Here is a 21790-nt window from a genome sequence, read left to right as displayed (position 1 = left end):
GGGTACCACCAACTGTCGGTCCCTGGGCCACGCCTCCGGTGAACCCTGCTGGACCGTGGCCCGGTACAGCCGTCCTTGGTCCCAGACCACTCGCTCCGGGTCCGAGTCCGAGGGAGGCTGTGCCGCCTGCTCCTTAAGAGCTTTCAGGCTGTCGTCAGCTTCTAACGCTGCCTGAAACCCCTGACTAGATGTGGCCAGAATCGACGAGACTGTCACATCTTCAGTCAGTACCCCGGGACCTGTGTCCTGGCCTCCACCTGACTCGGCTGCCACTTGGTCAGAAGGGGAAGAGCTATCGGACCTCCGGGAGGCCCCTTGGCTTCCAGCACTCCCACTGCGGGTGACAGCGGCCACAGCCGCTGCGACCGTGGGTCGTGCCTGCTCCTCCTCCGTTCCTGACCAAGTCGCCGGTTCAGGCAGACCTACCTGGCTTCCTGACACCCCGGTTGTGGGGGAACCATGCACCGAGATCTTACCTGGGAGCACTTCCGCTCCTGGACCGGCCCCAATCTCACCTGCCTGTTCCCCTCCTGCAGCAACAGAACCCCGCTGTGAAATCTCTGGGGACCCCACATTTGCTGTGGTAGCCCCCACCCCACACACTGGTCCTCCCCCTGCAGCACCCTGCTCTCTGCTTATCCCTGCAGAGGGCAACAGATCCCAGCTCACAGGCTGGTTACTTGTAGAGGCATTGTCACACCTTTCTCTGACCCCCTCCCCTGTCACAGCTGCAGCTGAGTGTGTGTCTATGGTGTCTATGCAAGCAGAAATATCAGAGTTCACTCCCTCCTCCCTTACATCATTCATAGATAACACATTAACATTGTCCGGAGGCATGTCAGTACGGGCTGAAGGTTCAGCCCTTGGTTGGGGCCCAAACTGGGAGGTTATCTGCCCCAAATCTGTCCCAAGTAGCACGTTTGCAGGGATCCGATCAGTTACCCCCACCTCCCTCACCCCTCGCCCTGCGCCCCAGTCCACATAAATGTCAGCAACAGGCAGCGCCGGGTCAGTGCCTCCAATCCCGGAGACAGCGAGGGTTTTTCCAGGGATCAAGTCTTGGGGGGACACCATCTCAGGCCGCACCAGAGTCACCTCCGAGGCGCTGTCTCGCAGTCCTATGGTCACAGACCGGCCGACGGTGACAGGTTGGAAGCTGTCCAGGGACCTACCACCACCCCCACCCACACAATACACCTTGGGCGGCCCTTGGGACGGGGACGGAGCCGGGGCCTTGGGACGCTGAGGGCACATGGCCTTGAAGTGTCCAGGTAGGTTGCACTGGTGGCACCGTCTTGGTTCCGCCACGGGCCTGGAGAGGGGAGTTGAGGGGGACACCCCCTGCAGTCTAGGGGCAGGTGGGGCAGTCGCAGAATTCATCTTACCCCCTCTCCAGGTGCTGCTGGTGGCCGCTCTCCTGGCCTCAGGGGCCCGGTTGTTGGTGTAGTCATCGGCAAGGGCAGCTGTAGCCGTGGACCCCTTTGGCTTCTGGTCTCGGATGAACTGGCGGAGATCCTCAGGGCAGTTCCACAAGAGTTGCTCCGTGATGAACAAGTCCAGGATCTCCGGTCCGGTGGAAAGCTGCAGGCCTTGGGTCCAGTGGTCGGCAGCTCGGGCAAGTGCCCGCCGGTGGTCAGCCCAGGAGTCCTTTGGTCCCTTCTGTAGGCTCCGGAACTTCTTGCGGTAGGACTCTGGAGTGAGGTTGTACTGTTGGATCAGGGCCCGCTTGATGGTGTCGTAGCCCTGATCTGCCTCAGCAGGCAAGTCCCCAAGGACATCCAGGGCCTTACCCCTTAAACGGGGGGTCAGGTATTTGGCCCACTGGTCCTTGTCCAGATGGTGCTGCAAGCAAGTCCGTTCAAAAGCAGTCAAGAAAGAGTCCAAGTCTCCATCCTTCTCCAGCACTGGGAAGTCCTCAACACGGACCTTTGGAAGTTTGGTGTCTCGAAGGTCACATGTGGCTGATGAGGGCCGGAGCTGAGCTAGCTGCAGCTGGTAGTCACGGTCTGCCTGTCGCTCTCGCTCTTCACGCGCTGCCTGCCGCTCTCGCTCCGCAGCCTCACGCTCTGCGTGCCGCTCTGCCCTGCGCTCTGCCAGGAGTTCCTTGTAGCCCTTCTGGTCTCCAGCCTGGAGAAGGGCCATAGCCATTTGAAGAAGGCTATCCGAGCCTCCCAGGCTCGGTGGAATGGCACGTGGTGATCTGCGGCACGCTGCAGAGCTAGGCGATTCACTGTCCCTTTCAGAGCGGAGGGCTGGCATCTGGCTCGTTGAGGAACCTTGGGTGAGCTCCTCCTCATCTTGTCCAGCAGTGCCAGGTTGCGCAATGTCCTCGGCAGAACGGTTTTCTGGCGTCGAGCTCCTGGAGGACTCGTGGGCAACCTCCTCATTGCTGTCCACAGCACCGTCCTCCCTCTCTTCGGCTCCTGCCTTAGCATTGGCCAGTTGCATAGCTCTGCTCCTGGTGCCATCAGCCAGTCTTGCAGACTTTTGGTCACTGACACAGAACTGACACCTGATGCCTCCACACACCTTACAGTATCTGCACTCTGACACTCTAGTGTTGAGCTAGTCTGAAGACCCCAGCAGCCACAGCTGCTGCAGGCAGTCTTTAGTGTCTGGGAGTATGGGTCTCACACTCACACACACTATTATCTCGATCCCACCGCTATGCCACCAATATGTCACAAACCACCGGGGGGGGTCACTCAGAAATCCCCCGCGCTGGCTACCAGTACGTCACAATCGGGGGGTAACAAGTGGGGGTCACCCCTCCTTTATACCTCCCGACCGACAGACAGAGCACGTGACGCGCTCTCTAGCGCCCCTCTTATAGTCAGGCCAATTATGGAATTGCCCGACAATAAGCAAGGAGGCCGCTATACTACTTATGCCGATTATTGAAGGGTCCCCGGTGAGACTAAGGTATATATTCCCCCGACCTCCGCGGGCGGAATATATAAAATCTCCCCGAATCTCACTGGCCTCCCCACAATAATCCTTGGCACAATTCGCTGCCACCAACCGATTTACGGTAACTATTAGCCGAACACACAGACGTGGGATTCAAGATCGAGATAACAGAACAGCCCAAGATTAATTATATAATTTAATCAGCCTAAAGCACACTAGAACTACAATATATACAATAGGGAATCTACAGAATATACAGTTATGTCAGAGTACAGTTACAATCAAAGCATGGGTTACAAACAGGCATACACAGTTCCAGCAGTTACCTTGTTGCGTCTGGCCACAGGGGGGCGCTGTAGACCAGGTTTCCAGGAACTCCCTCACAGGTCTTTCCCAACCAGGCCCCCGAGCAGAAGAACACTGGAAAATGGCCGAAGTAGGGTTATCAACCTGGGCAATCCAGGTCCCCTCCTACCTTAGTGACCTCACAGGGAAGCACTGCTCCACCCCTGGCTGGAGTTATGGACAAAATCCACAACATGGAATATGGCCATAACTTGGCCTGGGAGCGTCGTAGGCGGACGCCAATGCTCTCATTGTGACAGTTATGAATTTAGCTACAGAACGAGGGGACTCATGACCTGTCTGCCAGTTCCCCATTGGCTGATATCACGCCTGGGGCATTTCCCAATGTCCTGCTCCCATAAAAAGGGGGTGCCGGCATCGTCCACATGCGGAGACACCATTTTTATGGTTGCCATATTTATCGGAAATATGGCTTGCGAGATATGAACCATTTTTTACTGGAGTCGTTCTGTCTGGCTATTTCCATAGCCTTGCTAACTAGCTAGCAGCCCCCACTACAGGGTCACGGCAGGGAGTCATCCTGTGTCCATTGTCCTAAAGCCACCTAATTTCCATATCACAGGACATGGCCATGGAATTTGTTGCTAAACCAGTTGTGTGAAGGAAAGGGGGGGTGACACCAGGAGAGGGCTTAATGACATACTTGAATATCATGATTTATCGTCATATCTCCGGATTTACCTCACAAGCACCATTCAGTATTTTCAATTATTACTTGTTGTAATGTGTGTGCCGGAGTATACTTGGAGTAGAAACTCGGAGAGACAGTTACTATCCCGGGCAACGCCCGGGTACTACAGCTAGTGCCAATATAAATAATGATTTATGGATACTAATAAGCATCAATAAGGTTTGAAAAAGTGTCCTTCTGAGATATCATTAATTGGGGCTGGTATTGGAGCCATCTATGGAGGAAAACACATTTTCTTTGCCTTTTGTGATGGCTTGAATAATGGGTATAGGTAATTGATGAAAAGAGGTTGTTTGAAGCAGCGATTTGCACTAATCTGACCACTTCTGATCTATATTTCCTTCCTTTTACTCCTCCATCTGTGTCATCTTTTTGTATGACCTTTTGCAATCATTGATGGCTAAATTATGAGATGGATGTGGTTTGGCGTTGGTGGCAGTGTTAGTACTATTTATTACCTTTTGGATTTGAATAGTTACATAGTTACTAAGGTTGAAAAAAGACCTAGGTGCATCTAGTTCCCCCTTCCTCCACCAGTTCTACATTTGGTCACAAAGTCATTTATAACCAACAATGTTGTGTAGTGAGGAAATCCTCCAGCCCTGATATAAAGCTGTTATAGTATCTGCCATTACTACCTCTTGTGGTAGTGTATTCCACAGTCTGACTGCTCTAACTGTAAAGAACCCTTTCCTATTTAGCTGCTGGAATCGCTTTTCTTCCACTCGCAGTGAGTGCCCCCTGGTCCTTAGTATTGTCTTTGGAAGAAATAAGTCATGTGCCAGTCCTTTATATTGACCACACATGTATTTATACATATAAATGAGATCTCCTCTGAGACGTCTTTTTTCTAAGCTAAACATATCTAACTTTTTCAACCTTTCATCATATGGGCGGCCTCCATTCCTCGTCATACGGGCGGCCTCCATTCCTCGTCATACGGGCGGCCTCCATTCCTCGTCATGCGGGCGGCCTCCATTCCTCGTCATACGGGCGGCCTCCATTCCTCGTCATACGGGCGGCCTCCATTCCTCGTCATACGGGCGGCCTCCATTCCTCGTCATACGGGCGGCCTCCATTCCTCGTCATGCGGGCGGCCTCCATTCCTCGTCATGCGGGCGGCCTCCATTCCTCGTCATGCGGGCGGCCTCTATTCCTCGTCATGCGGGCGGCCTCCATTCCTCGTCATGCGGGCGGCCTCCATTCCTCGTCATGCGGGCGGCCTCCATTCCTCGTCATGCGGGCGGCCTCCATTCCTCGTCATGCGGGCGGCCTCCATTCCTCGTCATGCGGGCGGCCTCCATTCCTCTCATGATACAGGCGGCCTCCATTCCTCTCATGATACGGGCGGCCTCCATTGCTCTCATGATACGGGCGGCCTCCATTGCTCTCATGATACGGGCGGCCTCCATTGCTCTCATGATACGGGCGGCCTCCATTGCTCTCATGATACGGGCGGCCTCCATTCCTCGTCATACGGGCGGCCTCCATTCCTCGTCATACGGGCGGCCTCCATTCCTCGTCATACGGGCGGCCTCCATTCCTCGTCATACGGGCGGCCTCCATTCCTTGTAATAGTCTAGTTAGCCGCCTTTGAACTGACTCTAACTTCTGAATGTCTTTTTTAAAATGTGGAGCCCAAAACTGAATCCCATATTCCAGATGTGGCCTCACAAGTGATTTATAGAGGGGTAACAATACGTTGGGATCACGGGATCTAATCTCTCTTTTTATACACCCTAGAATCTTGTTTGCTTTAGCAGCTGCTGCCTGACATTGAGTGCTGCTGCTCAGCTTATTTGTAATGAGAATACCCAAGCCCTTCTCCTGTTCTGTAGTCCCGAGTTTACTTCCAATTAATGTATACGCAACTTATAGGATTACTCCGTCCTAGGTGCATTACTTTACATTTATCAACATTAAATCTCATTTGCCAAGTATCTGCCCATTCTGACATCTTATCCAGATGTTTTTGTAATATTGTACTATCCAGGTCAGTTTTTAATATCCTACATAGTTTGGGTGTTTAGTTTTGAATGCCTAATTATATGTTTAAACATCTATATTATTGACGATATTTACGTCTGTACTCCATTATTAAGCCCACGGATTACAGCTGATTGTTGAGGGTTCACAGACCTTTTTATGAGCAACACTAGGCCAAATTGAAGTGGCCATATTTTGTCGCCCATGTTCGGACCACAATGCGTCAGACTGATCGCAGGTCTCCTGATCAGTTCAGATCAGGAGATCCATGGTAAGTCTGCCTATGTGATCCCTTTTATGATTGACCGATTTAGATCTACTGGAAGTAAACCATGCAAGACGGCAGAAATGTTAGTGTGTGATATTGATGCTGAAAGTGGGGATCACTAGACTGAGTAAACCTAATTCTACAATATGTCACTGGTTATTGTGTCTTTTCACGGTTGTACGTTAATTTAATACACTAATGGCTATTAACATATGTACTTGAATATTCAATTGATATCACTTTTTGTCTATAGCACTTCTGGGGACCAGTTGCTAACTGGGGGCTCCCAATTGCTGCTTTGAATGACATGAAAAAATCACCTGAGATCATTAGTGGCCGTATGACATTTGGTAAGTACAATTTTCCTATGGTACATGGGATTGGCAAGACAGAGGGGGGAGATAGTGTAGAGCGAGTAGCGGACAGTACTTGCCAAAAGCATAGCGAGTACGAATAATTAACTACTTTTTATAGTGTAAATCGCTGCCCGTGGCGCACAACATCGCTAACACCCGTCACGCGGACTTGCCTTCCCTGCGACGTCGCTGTGGCCGGCTATCCGCCTCCTTTCTAAGGGGGTGGTTCGCGCGGTGTCACAGCGACGTCACACGGCAGCCGTCCAAAAGCAGAGATGAGCGGCCGGAACATGCCGCCCACCTCCTTCCTTCCTCATTGCCGATGGAGGCAGGTAAGGAGATGTTCGTCGCTCCTGCGGTGTCACACACAGCGATATGTGATGCCGTGGAAACGAGGAACAATCAGCGGCATGCACCACCAACGATATTATGAAAAGGAGCGACGTGTCAACGATCAACGATTTTTGACGTTTTTGCGATCGTTGATCGCCGCTCCTTGGTGTCAGACACTGCAATCTCGCTAACGGCGCCAGATGTGCGTCACTAACGACGTGACCCCGACGATATATCATTAGCGATGTCGCAGCATGTAAAGCACCCTTTACTTTGGGTCATTTTTTTTCTTCCCTATTCAATCCACCAGCCCATTGTGGATTGACGAGGGCTGAATGGGACTGCCTAGTTATTCATTACTCACTGGCCTGGTATGCATCTCGTACCCCCCCCCGTACATCTCCTGGTAATTTTATTCTGTGACGTTGTGTTTTGTGTGTGATCTTTAATAAAATATTTGTATTTTGCACATACAGTATACTCGTACTTCTCTTGTTTTTGATCCATACCTGAGTAGTGCAGACACGGCCTCAGCCGTACTCCAGCTGACCCGGGGCCACCTTAATGGCTCATTTATTGAGAGTCTTCTTCGTAATATTAATGAGCTCTGTATAACTGCTAGATCTTGACAATTCCACAGAGAGAGAACTGCCGCACCAACCTCCTCACTTGTGCAAGCGTAAATCACTAATGCAGGATCAGGGCAGGGATCCTCCACCCAGCTGGCTGAGAGGTGCTCATCCAAAATACGTTAGAGTTCAGTAATAGAGTCCATGTCAGAAAGAGGACGGCACTCACCAAAATCCAGTAGATATTTTATTAGAAAAGGTGCAGTAAGAACGTCAGGAGTAGAGCTGTCAGCAGAACCCCTCACGGACGATGGCCGTTTCGCGTATGAATACGCGAAACGGCCGTCGTCCGTGAGGGGGCCTGCTGACAGCTCTACTCCTGCCGCTCTTACTGCACCCTTTCTAATAAAGAATCTACTGGATTTTGATGAGTGCCGTCCTCTTTCTGACAAACTGTAACTGCTAGATCTGCAGCAGAGATAACTTTGCTGTCATTTTGATAAAAAATCAAACAGCTCCGTAAGTGACACATTGCTGGAATCACTGTGGCTGTTTCTACTTTATGATGTTTTGATGTGGTAGCAAAAACCTGGTGACCGTTTTCCTTTAAAGAAAATCTGTCAGTTGTATTAAGCCTCCATCTCTATGGGCTTGCAGATCAAAGAAAGCTGTATAAAATGATACCTTGATATCTCCAGAGAAATCCTCATTTTTATTGATATGTAAATGAGCTGTTAAGATCTATGGGCCAATCCATAGATCTCCCTGACAATCTGCTTTCAGAGCTTATTTTACATGAAAGGGTGCATTAACCGTGTGAGACTTGTAGATCAGGAGAACAGATTCAGTCATTACATGTCTCACAATGGTAACATCACCTGTCGTTTAAAATAACCTTTGCAGGCAAATACACATGGAGATATGTTATGTACAGTACAGACTAAAGGTTTGGACACACCTTCTCAGACAGAGTTTTCTTTATTTTCATGGCTCTGAAAATTGTAGATTTACATTGAAGACATCAAAACTATGAATTATCACATTTGGAATGAAATACTTAACAAAAAAGTGTGAAACAACTGAAAATGTCTTATATTCTAGGTCAGTGATGGCTAACCTGTGGCACTCCAGCTGTTGCAAAACTACAATTCCCATCATGTCTTCACAGCCAAAGCTTTTGCTTTGAATGGCCAGGCATGATGGGAATTGTAGTTTTACAACAGCTGGAGTGCCACAGGTTAGCCATTACTGTTCTAGGTTCTTCAAAGTAGCCACCTTTTGCTTTGATTACTGCTTTGCACACTCTTGGCATTCTCTTGATGAGCTTCAACAGGTAGTCACCGGAAATGGTTTTCCAACAGTCTTGAAGGAGTTCCCAGAGATGCTTAGCACTTGTTGGCCCTTTTGCCTTCACTCTGCGGTCCAGCTCACCCCAAACCATCTCGATTGGGTTCAGGTCTGGTGACTGTGGAGGCCAGGTCATCTGGCATAGCACCCAATCACTCTCCTTCTTAGTCAAATAGCCCTTACACAGCCTGGAGGGGTGTTTGGGGTCATTGTCCTGTTGAGATATAAATGATGGTCCAACTAAATGCAAACTGGATGGAATAGCACGCCAGTGCAAGATGCTGTGGTAGCCATGCTGGATCAGTATGCCTTCAACTTTGAATAAATCCCCCACACCATCACACCTCCTCCTCCATGCTTCACGGTGGGAACCAGCCATGTAGAGTCCATCCGTTCACCTTTTCTACAAAGACACGGTGGTTGGATCCAAAGATCTCAAATTTGGACTCATCAGACCAAAGCACAGATTTCCACTGGTCTAATGTCCATTCCTTGTGTTCTTTAGCCCACACAAGTCTCTTCTGCTTGTTGCCTGTCCTTAGCAGTGGTTTCCTAGCAGCTATTTTACCATGACGGCCTGCTGCACAAAGTCTCCTCTTAATAGTTGTTCTAGAGATGAGGTGTGTCCAAACTTTTGGTCTGTACTGTATGTAAAATCTGTTGAGTGGTTTAATGGACCACACTGGACCAACTTCTGCACCTTCTGCAAGTCGTTTAAGTCCAGCCACCTTAACGTTAATGAATGTGGGTGATGTTTTCTACATCATCCTTTTCAAGCTCAAATTTTTGTGCATGCATAGTTCACTGGAAACCTAGCACATGCACGTCACACAGTGCCTTATTAATGCATGTGCATGTAAAGGGTTGAATTCATTACTTAGGGCAATGTGTAATCTGCGTGTCGGGCTGCCACTGTGCAGAAGATTTTAAGCTGGATGTGGCTTGCCTTAGAGACCGCATCCACATCAAAGGTAGGCAGTCTGGACTTCAACACTTGTAGAAGGTGCAAAGGCTGACGCATAACGAACGATTGGATCACCAAGTAGTCATTTACATATGACATGGGAAGATGAAGAGGTTAACCAAACAGGTCTAGCTGCTAAGTAACAATTAAAACAGATTGGGAGGCTGATTCTAGTAGTAATACCGTGTTTTTCCAAAAATAAGACACTGTCTTGTACTTTTTTTTTTTTTTTTTTAACGCCCAAAAAAAACACTAGGGCTTATTTTTGAAGGAGGTCTTAAAAAGCAATCACCCCAGACTCATACTTACCAGACCCGGATGTCTGCGTGGCTCCCAGGTCCTTCCTGTGATATCTGGTGGGTGCGACACGCCGTCCTCCCCTGCTTCTGGCTGGCTGACTTTAACACAGATACACACACACACACGCACACTCACTACATCCAGCGTTAAAGAATACATCCGGCAGCAGGGAATGATGGGAGGAAGTCATGTGTCTGTCCGCAGGTCCTGTTAGCTAGCATTGCGGCAGGTCCTTGCGCTCCACTGTACTGCCTCTCATCATTCTGCCAGCCAGAAGAAATCTGGGTCGCTGGATGTGGTGAGTGTGTGTGTGATGCAATGTGTGTGTGTGATCTGATTGGATGTGTGTGGGGGTGTGTGTGTGTGTGTGCAATCTGATTTGCGTGTGAGATCGGATGTGTGTGTGTGGTTGGATGTGTGTGGAGGTGTGATCACTCCAAGTCCTCTGCCCTTGCGTCTGGTGAGTGTGATTGCGAGGTGTCTTCTTTCTATAATGAAGTGTCCTGCAATATCTTTAACTTTTTTAGCTGCGCGGACACTTCATTATTGAACCGCGACTAGGGCTTATTTTCGGGGGAGGGCTTTTAGTTAAACCTTGCTTCGAAAATGCTGAAAATCCCTGCTAGGGGCTTATTTTTGTAAAAACCTGACAATACAAGGAATGTCCTTAACTGTGTTTTGAAACATAAAATTATTTCTAGATGTTAGCGCGTTTCTGCTGCTAGTTCTAACTTTTTTTTTTTTTCTTTTATGTTTTATCGCCTCTATATTAGCTCTCACTTGCTATTCGTTGCTGTTCATGCGGTTTGCTTACAAAGTGCAGCCCCGAAACTGGTTATTGTTTGCATGTCATTTTACCAATGAGTGCGCACAACTTGTCCAAGGATCCCGGCTGATCAAGTACAAGTAAGTTTTAAGTTCAGTTATTAACAAACGAGATTCGCACATCTATATGCTGTAGATAGAGAGCAAGCTCATTTGCATATGCACCTCAATTTTAGTAGTTTGACTAAGTTTAAGATGTGTGTTGTATGAATAGGACTAAGTGTATATCTGTATCATGACACAGGCTACATACAGTGGCATAAGTACAGCCTGATGGGCTCCAGTGCAGAGTTTGAGCATGGGCCTCCCCTCCACCCTCGTCAGATGTATGGGTCATTGTAGCATTCTAAATCCTATAAAGACGTACAAGTTTCCCCCCCTCTATTGTGTAGTAATGTCCCCCATCCTGGGCCAATTCCTGGTAAATATGTCCACATCATGGCCCCATTTTAGTGTATGACCCCATCATAGCTATATCCTGGTATATATGTCCACTATCATGGCCCCATCCAGGTATATATATTCCCATCATGGTATATCTCCCATCATGGCCCCCTCCAGGTGTATGACCCCCATCATGCCTATATCCTGGTATACATGGTCCCATCCTGATATATGTCCCCATCATGGCTCCATCCTGGTGTATGACCCCTATCATTGATATAGACTGGTTTATATGGCCCCACCCTGGTATACATGTCCCCATCATTGCCCATCCTGGTAGATATGGTGCAATCATGGCCTATCTTGGTGTATATATATGGCCCCATCCTGGTATATAGCACTCCATCCTAGTATATAGCCACCTATCCTGGTATATAGCCCCCATTCTGATATATAGCCACCTATCCTGGTATATAGCCCCCATTCTGAGATATAGCCACCTATCCTGGTATATAGCCCCCATTCTGATATATAGCCACCTATCCTGGTATATAGCCTCCATTCTGATATATAGCCACCTATCCTGGTATATAGCCCCCATTCTGATGTATAGCCACCTATCCTGGTATATAGCCTCCATTCTGATATATAGCCACCTATCCTGGTATATAGCCTCCATTCTGATATATAGCCACCTATCCTGTTATATAGCCCCCATTCTGATGTATAGCCACCTATCTTGGTATATAGCCCCCATTCTGAGATATAGCCACCTATCCTGGTATATAGCCCCCATTCTGATATATAGCCACCTATCCTGGTATATAGCCTCCATTCTGATATATAGCCACCTATCCTGGTATATAGCCCCCATTCTGATGTATAGCCACCTATCCTGGTATATAGCCCCCATTCTGATATATAGCCGCTGTCACAAACCACCGGGGGGGGGTCACTCAGAAATCCCCCGCGCTGGCTACCAGTACGTCACAATCGGGGGGTAACAAGTGGGGGTCACCCCTACTTTATACCTCCCGACCGACAGACAGAGCACGTGACGCGCTCTCTAGCGCCCCTCTTATAGTCAGGCCAATTATGGAATTGCCCGACAATAAGCAAGGAGGCCGCTATACTACTTATGCCGATTATTGAAGGGCCCCCGGCGAGAGAAGGGTATATATTCCCCCGACCTCCGCGGGCGGAATATATAATACCTTCCCGAATCTCACTGGCCTCCCCACAATAATCCTTGGCACAACTCGCTGCCACCAACCGATTTACGGTAACTATTAGCCGAACACACAGACGTGGGATTCAAGATCGAGATAACAGAACAGCCCAAGATTAATTATATAATTTAATCGCCTAAAGCACACTAGAAACTACAATATATACAATAGGGAATCTACAGAATATACAGTTATGTCAGAGTACAGTTACAATCAAAGCATGGGTTACAAACAGGCATACACAGTTCCAGCAGTTACCTTGTTGCGTCTGGCCACAGGGGGGCGCTGTAGACCAGGTTTCCAGGAACCCCCTCACAGGTCTTTCCCAACCAGGCCCCCGAGCAGAAGAACACTGGAAAATGGCCGAAGTAGGGTTATCAACCTGGGCAGATCCAGGTCCCCTCCTACCTTAGTGACCTCACAGGGAAGCACTGCCACTCCCCCTGCATGGATCAGAATTATCCAGCAAAGGGGATTTTGGCTATAACTTTGCCTGGGAGCGTCGTAGGCAGACGCCAATGCTCTCATTGTGACAGTTATGAATTTAGCTACAGAACGAGGGGACTCATGACCTGTCTGCCAGTTCCCCATTGGCTGATATCACGCCTGGGGCATTTCCCAATGTCCTGTTCCCATAAAAAGGGGGTGCCGGCATCGTCCACATGCGGAGACACCATTTTTATGGTTGCCATATTTATCGGAAATATGGCTTGCGAGATATGAACCATTTTTTACTGGAGTCGTTCTGTCTGGCTATTTCCATAGCCTTGCTAACTAGCTAGCAGCTCCTACTACAGGGTGACGGCAGGGAGTCATCCTGTGTCCATTGTCCTAAAGCCACCTAATTTCCATATCACAGGACATGGCCATGGATTTGTTGCTAAACCAGTTGTGTGAAGGGAAGGGGGTAGTGACACCAGGAGAGGGCTTCCTGACATGACTTGAATGTCATGATTTATCGTCATATCTCCGGATTTACCTCACACCTCCCCCCTTTTGAGGGCGCTAGGGGGCAGCACACTCCGGTGTTCCCCCGTGCGCCCGTCCGCGACCTCTCCTTGTCGGGACAGCCCGTCTGCGTTACCGTGGTCACGGCCCCTTTTGTGGCGAATGGTGAAGTTGTATTGCTGGAGCGCAAGGCTCCATCGCAACAATCGCCCATTTGTCCCAGAGACGGTGTGCAACCAGCTGAGGGGATTGTGGCCCGTCTCCACGATGAAGTGGCGCCCGTATAGATAGGGTTGCAGACGCTGCAGGGCCCACACTATGGCCAGGCACTCCTTCTCCATTGTAGAATAGGCCACTTCCCTTGGTAACAGCTTCCTGCTCAGGTACAAGACTGGGTGCTCTTGGCTCGCAGAGTCCACCTGGCTGAGCACCGCACCGAGGCCGAAGTCACTGGCGTCAGTCTGTACTACAAACGGCCGCGTGAAGTCGGCTGCCCGTAGCACGGGCGGGCTGGACAGGGCGTCCTTTATGGCCCGGAAGGCTGTCTCGCAGTCCATTGTCCAATCGACTGCAGAGGGCAGCTTCTTCTTGGTGAGGTCCGTCAAGGGCTTTGCCAGGCTACTATAGCATGGAACAAACCTCCTATAGTACCCAGCGGTCCCCAAGAAGGACATCACCTGCTTCTTGGTCCTGGGGGTGGGCCAGGATGCGATGGCCTCCACTTTCTCAGGCTCGGGCTTCAGCGTTCCCCCACCTACCCGGTGACCGAGGTACTGGACCTCGCTCATGGCCAGCTGACACTTTCCCGGCTTGATGGTCAGACCTGCCCGGTGGATCCGCCTGAGCACCTGTGCTAGATGCTCTAGGTGGTCCTCCCAGGTGGGACTGAAGACGGCAATGTCATCCAGGTACGCGGCCGCGTACCCTTCAAGTCCCTTGAGCAGGGTGTTGACCATCCGCTGGAAAGTGGCAGGGGCATTCCTCATCCCGAATGGCATCACCGTGGACTCGTACAGTCCAAATGGGGTAATAAAGGCAGAGCGTTCCCTGGCCTTGCGAGTCAGGGGGATCTGCCAATATCCCCGGCTCAGGTCCATGATGGTCAGGTACTGAGCCCCGGCCAACTGATCGAGCAGGTCATCGATGCGTGGCATTGGGTACGCATCGGCGACCGTGACAGCATTGAGCCCCCTGTAGTCCACGCAGAACCGAGTGGTTCGGTCCTTCTTAGGGACGAGGACTACAGGCGAGGCCCAAGCGCTGTTGGACGCCTGGATCACCCCCAGCTCCAGCATCTCGTCAATCTCCTGGCGCATGTGTTGCTGCACCTCCAGGGAGACCCGATATGCTGAACGCCGGATCGGGGGATGATCCCCAGTGTCCACGTGATGGACAGCCAAGTCAGTCCTTCCGGGCTGGTTGGTAAACAACCCCCGGAAGGGGTGTAGGGTGGCCCACAGCTGGGACCGTTGGTCCTCCAAGAGCTGGTGGCCAACCTCCACATCCTCAAGGGATCCGCCTGCCCTAACCTGGGCTAGCATATCCAAGAGGGTTTCCGCTTCTCCCTCCTCGGGCAGGTTGCACACGGGGAGCGCACATGCCTCCCGCTCATGATGTGCCTTCATCATGTTCACATGGAAGGGCTTCCGCCTTCCACGGGCAGGGTCCAGGGTGACCAGGTACGTCACAGGGTTGAGCTGCTGGTACACGAGGTATGGGCCTTCCCAGGCTGCCTGAAGCTTGTCCTGTGGTACGGGGACCAGTACCCACACCTCTTGACCCACTTGGTAGGTCCTCTCACAAGCGTTCTGGTCGTACCAACGCTTCTGATCGGCCTGGGCTTGAGCCATATTGTCGTGTACCAGTTGCGTCAAGGCCTGCATTTTGTCCCGGAAGCGCATGACATACTCGATAACCGACACTCCAGGGGTGGCCAAATCCCCTTCCCAAGCCTCTTTCACCAGAGCCAGGGGGCCCCGCACACGTCGCCCGTACAGGAGCTCAAACGGTGAGAATCCTGTTGAGGCCTGTGGAACCTCCCGGTAAGCAAATAACAGGTGTGGGAGATACCGCTCCCAGTCACGCCCATGGGAGTCGACCAACATCTTAAGCATCTGCTTTAAGGTGCCATTGAACCGCTCGCACAGGCCATTAGTCTGTGGATGGTACGGGCTGGCCACCAGATGTCGCACCTGGACTTGCTTACAGAGGGCCTCCATCAGCTGGGACATGAATTGGGTCCCCCGGTCAGTGAGCATTTCCTGGGGAAAACCCACTCGGGAGAAAATCTCCAGCAATGCGGTGGCCACCTTGTCAGCCCGAATGGACGACAAGGCCACTGCTTCTGGGTACCGGGTGGCATAGTCCACTACCGTCAGTATGAAGCGTTTCCCGGAGCTGCTGGGGATGGCCAGCGGGCCGACCAGATCCACAGCCACCCTCCTGAAAGGCTCATCGATGATTGGCAGAGATACCAGTGGGGCTTTGGGGCGTGGCCCCGCCTTCCCCACTCTCTGACAGGTTTCACACGAACGGCAGTAGGCAGCCACATCGGCCCCCATTTTTGGCCAGTAGAAATGCTGGTTTAACCTGGCCTTGGTCTTAGCGATCCCTAGGTGTCCGGCCATCGGAATCTCATGTGCGATCCGCAACAACTCCGTCCGGAACGGATAGGGTACCACCAACTGTCGGTCCCTGGGCCACGCCTCCGGTGAACCCTGCTGGACCGTGGCCCGGTACAGCCGTCCTTGGTCCCAGACCACTCGCTCCGGGTCCGAGTCCGAGGGAGGCTGTGCCGCCTGCTCCTTTAGAGCTTTCAGGCTGTCGTCAGCTTCTAACGCTGCCTGAAACTCCTGACTAGATGTGGCCAGAATCGACGAGACTGTCACATCTTCAGTCAGTACCCCGGGACCTGTGTCCTGGCCTCCACCTGACTCGGCTGCCACTTGGTCAGAAGGGGAAGAGCTATCGGACCTCCGGGAGGCCCCTTGGCTTCCAGCACTCCCACTGCGGGTGACAGCGGCCACAGCCGCTGCGACCGTGGGTCGTGCCTGCTCCTCCTCCGTTCCTGACCAAGTCGCCGGTTCAGGCAGACCTACCTGGCTTCCTGACACCCCGGTTGTGGGGGAACCATGCACCGAGATCTTACCTGGGAGCACTTCCGCTCCTGGACCGGCCCCAATCTCACCTGCCTGTTCCCCTCCTGCAGCAACAGAACCCCGCTGTGAAATCTCTGGGGACCCCACATTTGCTGTGGTAGCCCCCACCCCACACACTGGTCCTCCCCCTGCAGCACCCTGCTCTCTGCTTATCCCTGCAGAGGGCAACAGATCCCAGCTCACAGGCTGGTTACTTGTAGAGGCATTGTCACACCTTTCTCTGACCCCCTCCCCTGTCACAGCTGCAGCTGTGTGTGTGTCTATGGTGTCTGTGCAAGCAGAAATATCAGAGTTCACTCCCTCCTCCCTTACATCATTCATAGATAACACATTAACATTGTCAGGAGTCATGTCAGCACTGGCTGAAGGTTCAGCCTTTGGGGCGGGGCCAAACTGGGAGGTTATTTGCCCCAAATCTGTCCCAAGTAGCACGTTTGCAGGGATCCGATCAGTTACCCCCACCTCCCTCACCCCTCGCCCTGCGCCCCAGTCCACATAAATGTCAGCAACAGGCAGCGCCGGGTCAATGCCTCCAATCCCGGAGACAGCGAGGGTTTTTCCAGGGATCAAGTCTTGGGGGGACACCATCTCAGGCCGCACCAGAGTCACTTCCGAGGCGCTGTCTCGCAGTCCTATGGTCACAGACTGGCCGACGGTGACAGGTTGGAAGCTGTCCAGGGACCTACCACCACCCCCACCCACACAATACACCTTGGGCGGCCCTTGGGACGGGGACGGAGCCGGGGCCTTGGGACGCTGAGGGCACATGGCCTTGAAGTGTCCAGGTAGGTTGCACTGGTGGCACCGTCTTGGTTCCGCCACGGGCCTGGAGAGGGGAGTTGAGGGGGACACCCCCTGCAGTCTAGGGGCAGGTGGGGCAGTCGCAGAATTCATCTTACCCCCTCTCCAGGTGCTGCTGGTGGCCGCTCTCCTGGCCTCAGGGGCCCGGTTGTTGGTGTAGTCATCGGCAAGGGCAGCTGTAGCCGTGGACCCCTTTGGCTTCTGGTCTCGGATGAACTGGCGGAGATCCTCAGGGCAGTTCCACAAGAGTTGCTCCGTGATGAACAAGTCCAGGATCTCCGGTCCGGTGGAAAGCTGCAGGCCTTGGGTCCAGTGGTCGGCAGCTCGGGCAAGTGCCCGCCGGTGGTCAGCCCAGGAGTCCTTTGGTCCCTTCTGCAGCGTCCGGAACTTCTTGCGGTAGGACTCCGGGGTGAGGTTGTACTGTTGGATCAGGGCCCGCTTGATGGTGTCGTAGCCCTGATCCGCCTCAGCAGGCAAGTCCCCAAGGATATCCAGGGCCTTACCCCTTAAACGGGGGGTCAGGTATTTGGCCCACTGGTCCTTGTTCAGATGGTGCTGCAAGCAAGTCCGCTCAAAAGCAGTCAAGAAAGAGTCCAAGTCTCCATCCTTCTCCAGCACTGGGAAGTCCTCAACACGGACCTTTGGAAGTTTGGTGTCTTGAAGGTCACGTGTGGCTGATGAGGGCCGGAGCTGAGCTAGCTGCAGCTGGTAGTCACGCTCTGCCTGGCGCTCTTCACGCGCTGCCTGCCGCTCTGCCCTGCGCTCTGCCATGAGTATCTCGTAGGTATCCCGGTCTCCAGCCTGGAGAAGGGCCATAGCCATTTGAAGAAGGCTATCCGAGCCTCCCAGGCTCGGTGGAATGGCACGTGGTGATCTGCGGCCCGCTGCGGAGCCTGGTGCTTCACTGTCCATGGCAGAGCGGAGGGCTGGCATCTGGCTCGTTGAGGACCCTTGGGCGAGCTGCTCCTCATCTTGTCCAGCAGTGCCCGGTTGTGCAATGTCCTCTGCAGAGCTGTTTTCTGGCGTCGAGCTCCTGGAGGACTCGTGGGCAACCTCCTCATTACTGCCCACAGCACCGTCCTCCCTCTCTTCGGCTCCTGCTTTAGCATTGGCCAGTTGCATAGCTCTGCTCCTGGTGCCATCAGCCATTCTTGCAGACTTTTGGTCACTGACACAGAACTGACACCTGATGCCTCCACACACCTTACAGTATCTGCACTCTGACACTCTAGTGTTGAGCTAGTCTGAAGACCCCAGCAGCCACAGCTGCTGCAGGCAGTCTTTAGTGTCTGGGAGTATGGGTCTCACACTCACACACACTATTATCTCGATCCCACCGCTGCCACCAATATGTCACAAACCACCGGGGGGGGGTCACTCAGAAATCCCCCGCGCTGGCTACCAGTACGTCACAATCGGGGGGTAACAAGTGGGGGTCACCCCTACTTTATACCTCCCGACCGACAGACAGAGCACGTGACGCGCTCTCTAGCGCCCCTCTTATAGTCAGGCCAATTATGGAATTGCCCGACAATAAGCAAGGAGGCCGCTATACTACTTATGCCGATTATTGAAGGGCCCCCGGCGAGAGAAGGGTATATATTCCCCCGACCTCCGCGGGCGGAATATATAATACCTTCCCGAATCTCACTGGCCTCCCCACAATAATCCTTGGCACAACTCGCTGCCACCAACCGATTTACGGTAACTATTAGCCGAACACACAGACGTGGGATTCAAGATCGAGATAACAGAACAGCCCAAGATTAATTATATAATTTAATCGCCTAAAGCACACTAGAAACTACAATATATACAATAGGGAATCTACAGAATATACAGTTATGTCAGAGTACAGTTACAATCAAAGCATGGGTTACAAACAGGCATACACAGTTCCAGCAGTTACCTTGTTGCGTCTGGCCACAGGGGGGCGCTGTAGACCAGGTTTCCAGGAACCCCCTCACAGGTCTTTCCCAACCAGGCCCCCGAGCAGAAGAACACTGGAAAATGGCCGAAGTAGGGTTATCAACCTGGGCAGATCCAGGTCCCCTCCTACCTTAGTGACCTCACAGGGAAGCACTGCCACTCCCCCTGCATGGATCAGAATTATCCAGCAAAGGGGATTTTGGCTATAACTTTGCCTGGGAGCGTCGTAGGCAGACGCCAATGCTCTCATTGTGACAGTTATGAATTTAGCTACAGAACGAGGGGACTCATGACCTGTCTGCCAGTTCCCCATTGGCTGATATCACGCCTGGGGCATTTCCCAATGTCCTGTTCCCATAAAAAGGGGGTGCCGGCATCGTCCACATGCGGAGACACCATTTTTATGGTTGCCATATTTATCGGAAATATGGCTTGCGAGATATGAACCATTTTTTACTGGAGTCGTTCTGTCTGGCTATTTCCATAGCCTTGCTAACTAGCTAGCAGCTCCTACTACAGGGTGACGGCAGGGAGTCATCCTGTGTCCATTGTCCTAAAGCCACCTAATTTCCATATCACAGGACATGGCCATGGATTTGTTGCTAAACCAGTTGTGTGAAGGGAAGGGGGTAGTGACACCAGGAGAGGGCTTCCTGACATGACTTGAATGTCATGATTTATCGTCATATCTCCGGATTTACCTCACAGCCGCCTATCCTGGTATATAGCCTCCATTCTGATATATAGCCACCTATCCTGGTATATAGCCTCCATTCTGATATATAGCCACCTATCCTGTTATATAGCCCCCATTCTGATGTATAGCCACCTATCCTGGTATATAGCCCCCATTCTGATGTATAGCCACCTATCCTGGTATATAGCCCCCATTCTGATGTATAGCCACCTATCCTGGTATATAGCCCCCATTCTGATGTATAGCCACCTATCCTGGTATATAGCCCCCATTCTGATATATAGCCACCTATCCTGGTATATAGCCCCCATCATGCTATATAGCCCACTACTGCACCGCACACAGTAAAAAAAAAAAAATAAACAACTGTACTATGTGTTCACTTTCATATTGAGGCATATGGAATGTTTTATAAAGAGCTAGGATGGATAGATGTACAGATGGATGGATGGATAGATAGGATAGATGGGCAGACAGCACATCATACATGAGTCACGTTATACAAAAACGAAGGACGGAGTAGATGCGTGCAATTAATAATTTTAATATATATAAATAGTTACAAAAATGTACATGACATAAAGAAGCATAAGTCAGGGAAAAGATGCATACATAAAGTCCCCGTAAAGCATCCTAATTGCTGGTAAGTATATAAAAGGAGAATAGCTGAGGTATATAGAGTGGAATAGCAAAAAACTGCCGCTAAACAAGGTGTAAGGCCAGTAAGAACAATCGCTGGGGGGCTGCATCAAGGAAAAGTTATAGATGGAATGACTGAGTCATTGCAACCACCGTTAGTACCGCCAGGAATAAATACTGCATGGGTGAAAATATCCAGCCATAAAGGGGTATAGCGCAAGTGCATAGGTTAAATAGCATGGAGTCAAAACCCATATAGTACAAATCAGCAGACCGGGTCAGCAGACATTTGCTTACCAGTGGAGGAAGGTTCAGGGGGACAACAGAGGGGGCCTCCGACGGCTGTTTCGCGGTGCAAGGAAAGTAGTGTATGGTGTCCGGGTAACGGACCTGCCCCTATATGCCTGTAATTCTGGTCACGTGAAACGTCACATGACCGGGAGACGGGGACTTCCGGGCATGCGCAGCACCACATCCACTATGCGGGTAGTGCGCATGCGCGTTCCACGCTGCAGAGAGCATGGCGTCCCCGTCCCCCCGGCAACGGGAGGGACGTGCGCAGCGCGATCGATCCAGCACAGCATACCGGACACAATACACTACTTTCCTCCCGGAAGAAGCGGTCCTTGCACCGCGAAACGGCCGTCGGAGGCCCCCTCTGTTGTCCCCCTGAACCTTCCTCCACTGTGGCAAAAACAAGTGGCAAAAAAACAGTTTTCAACAAAAACATACTAAATAATATTTAGTATAATGCTTATATTTAAGTGAAAAATGTATTGTAGTACAATGTGAACATCAGACATTTAATCATTTTTATGATACAATAATCAAGATATTTGGATAGAACATAAAATATATTTATTGGAATACAACTTTAGAACACAAAAAAATATATATACATACACAGACACAAGATATATATGTAATCTACTGTATATTACATAGCGTATTACATATTTACAATTTATTAGTTTTTTGTGTTCTAAAGTTGTATCCAATAAATATATTATGTTCTATCCAAATATCTTGATTATTGTATCATAAAAATAAATGTCTGATGTTCACATACTCATGTTCTTGTATTACAATA

At 51.0% G+C, this 21790-nt stretch overlaps 2 protein-coding genes and 1 pseudogene across 3 annotated transcripts in view; all 3 read left to right on the top strand.

The window, feature by feature from the left end:
* Positions 1-21790, top strand: part of LOC142257004 (uncharacterized) — a 417356-nt pseudogene that overhangs the window by 234601 nt on the left and 160965 nt on the right.
* The window catches only part of LOC142257052 (uncharacterized), a 329863-nt gene that overhangs the window by 198028 nt on the left and 110045 nt on the right, over positions 1-21790 (top strand). The window lies entirely within an intron of this gene.
* Positions 1-21790, top strand: part of MPC1 (mitochondrial pyruvate carrier 1) — a 71242-nt gene that overhangs the window by 45599 nt on the left and 3853 nt on the right. The window contains exons 3-4 of one of the 2 annotated variants that reach the window (XM_075343773.1): positions 6475-6571; positions 10864-11000. In XM_075343773.1, the coding sequence (XP_075199888.1) occupies positions 6475-6571; positions 10864-11000 (234 nt within the window). Of the gene's footprint in view, positions 1-6474; positions 6572-10863; positions 11001-21790 lie in introns of those variants that run through there. The other variant, XM_075343767.1, reaches the window with a different exon arrangement.

The sequence above is a fragment of the Anomaloglossus baeobatrachus genome, chromosome 1 (genome assembly GCF_048569485.1).
Source record: "Anomaloglossus baeobatrachus isolate aAnoBae1 chromosome 1, aAnoBae1.hap1, whole genome shotgun sequence".
NCBI classification, from domain to species: Eukaryota; Metazoa; Chordata; class Amphibia; order Anura; family Aromobatidae; genus Anomaloglossus; species Anomaloglossus baeobatrachus.
The sequence above is the reverse complement of the archived record's forward strand: the minus strand, read 5'-3'. Positions and strand labels throughout refer to the sequence as shown.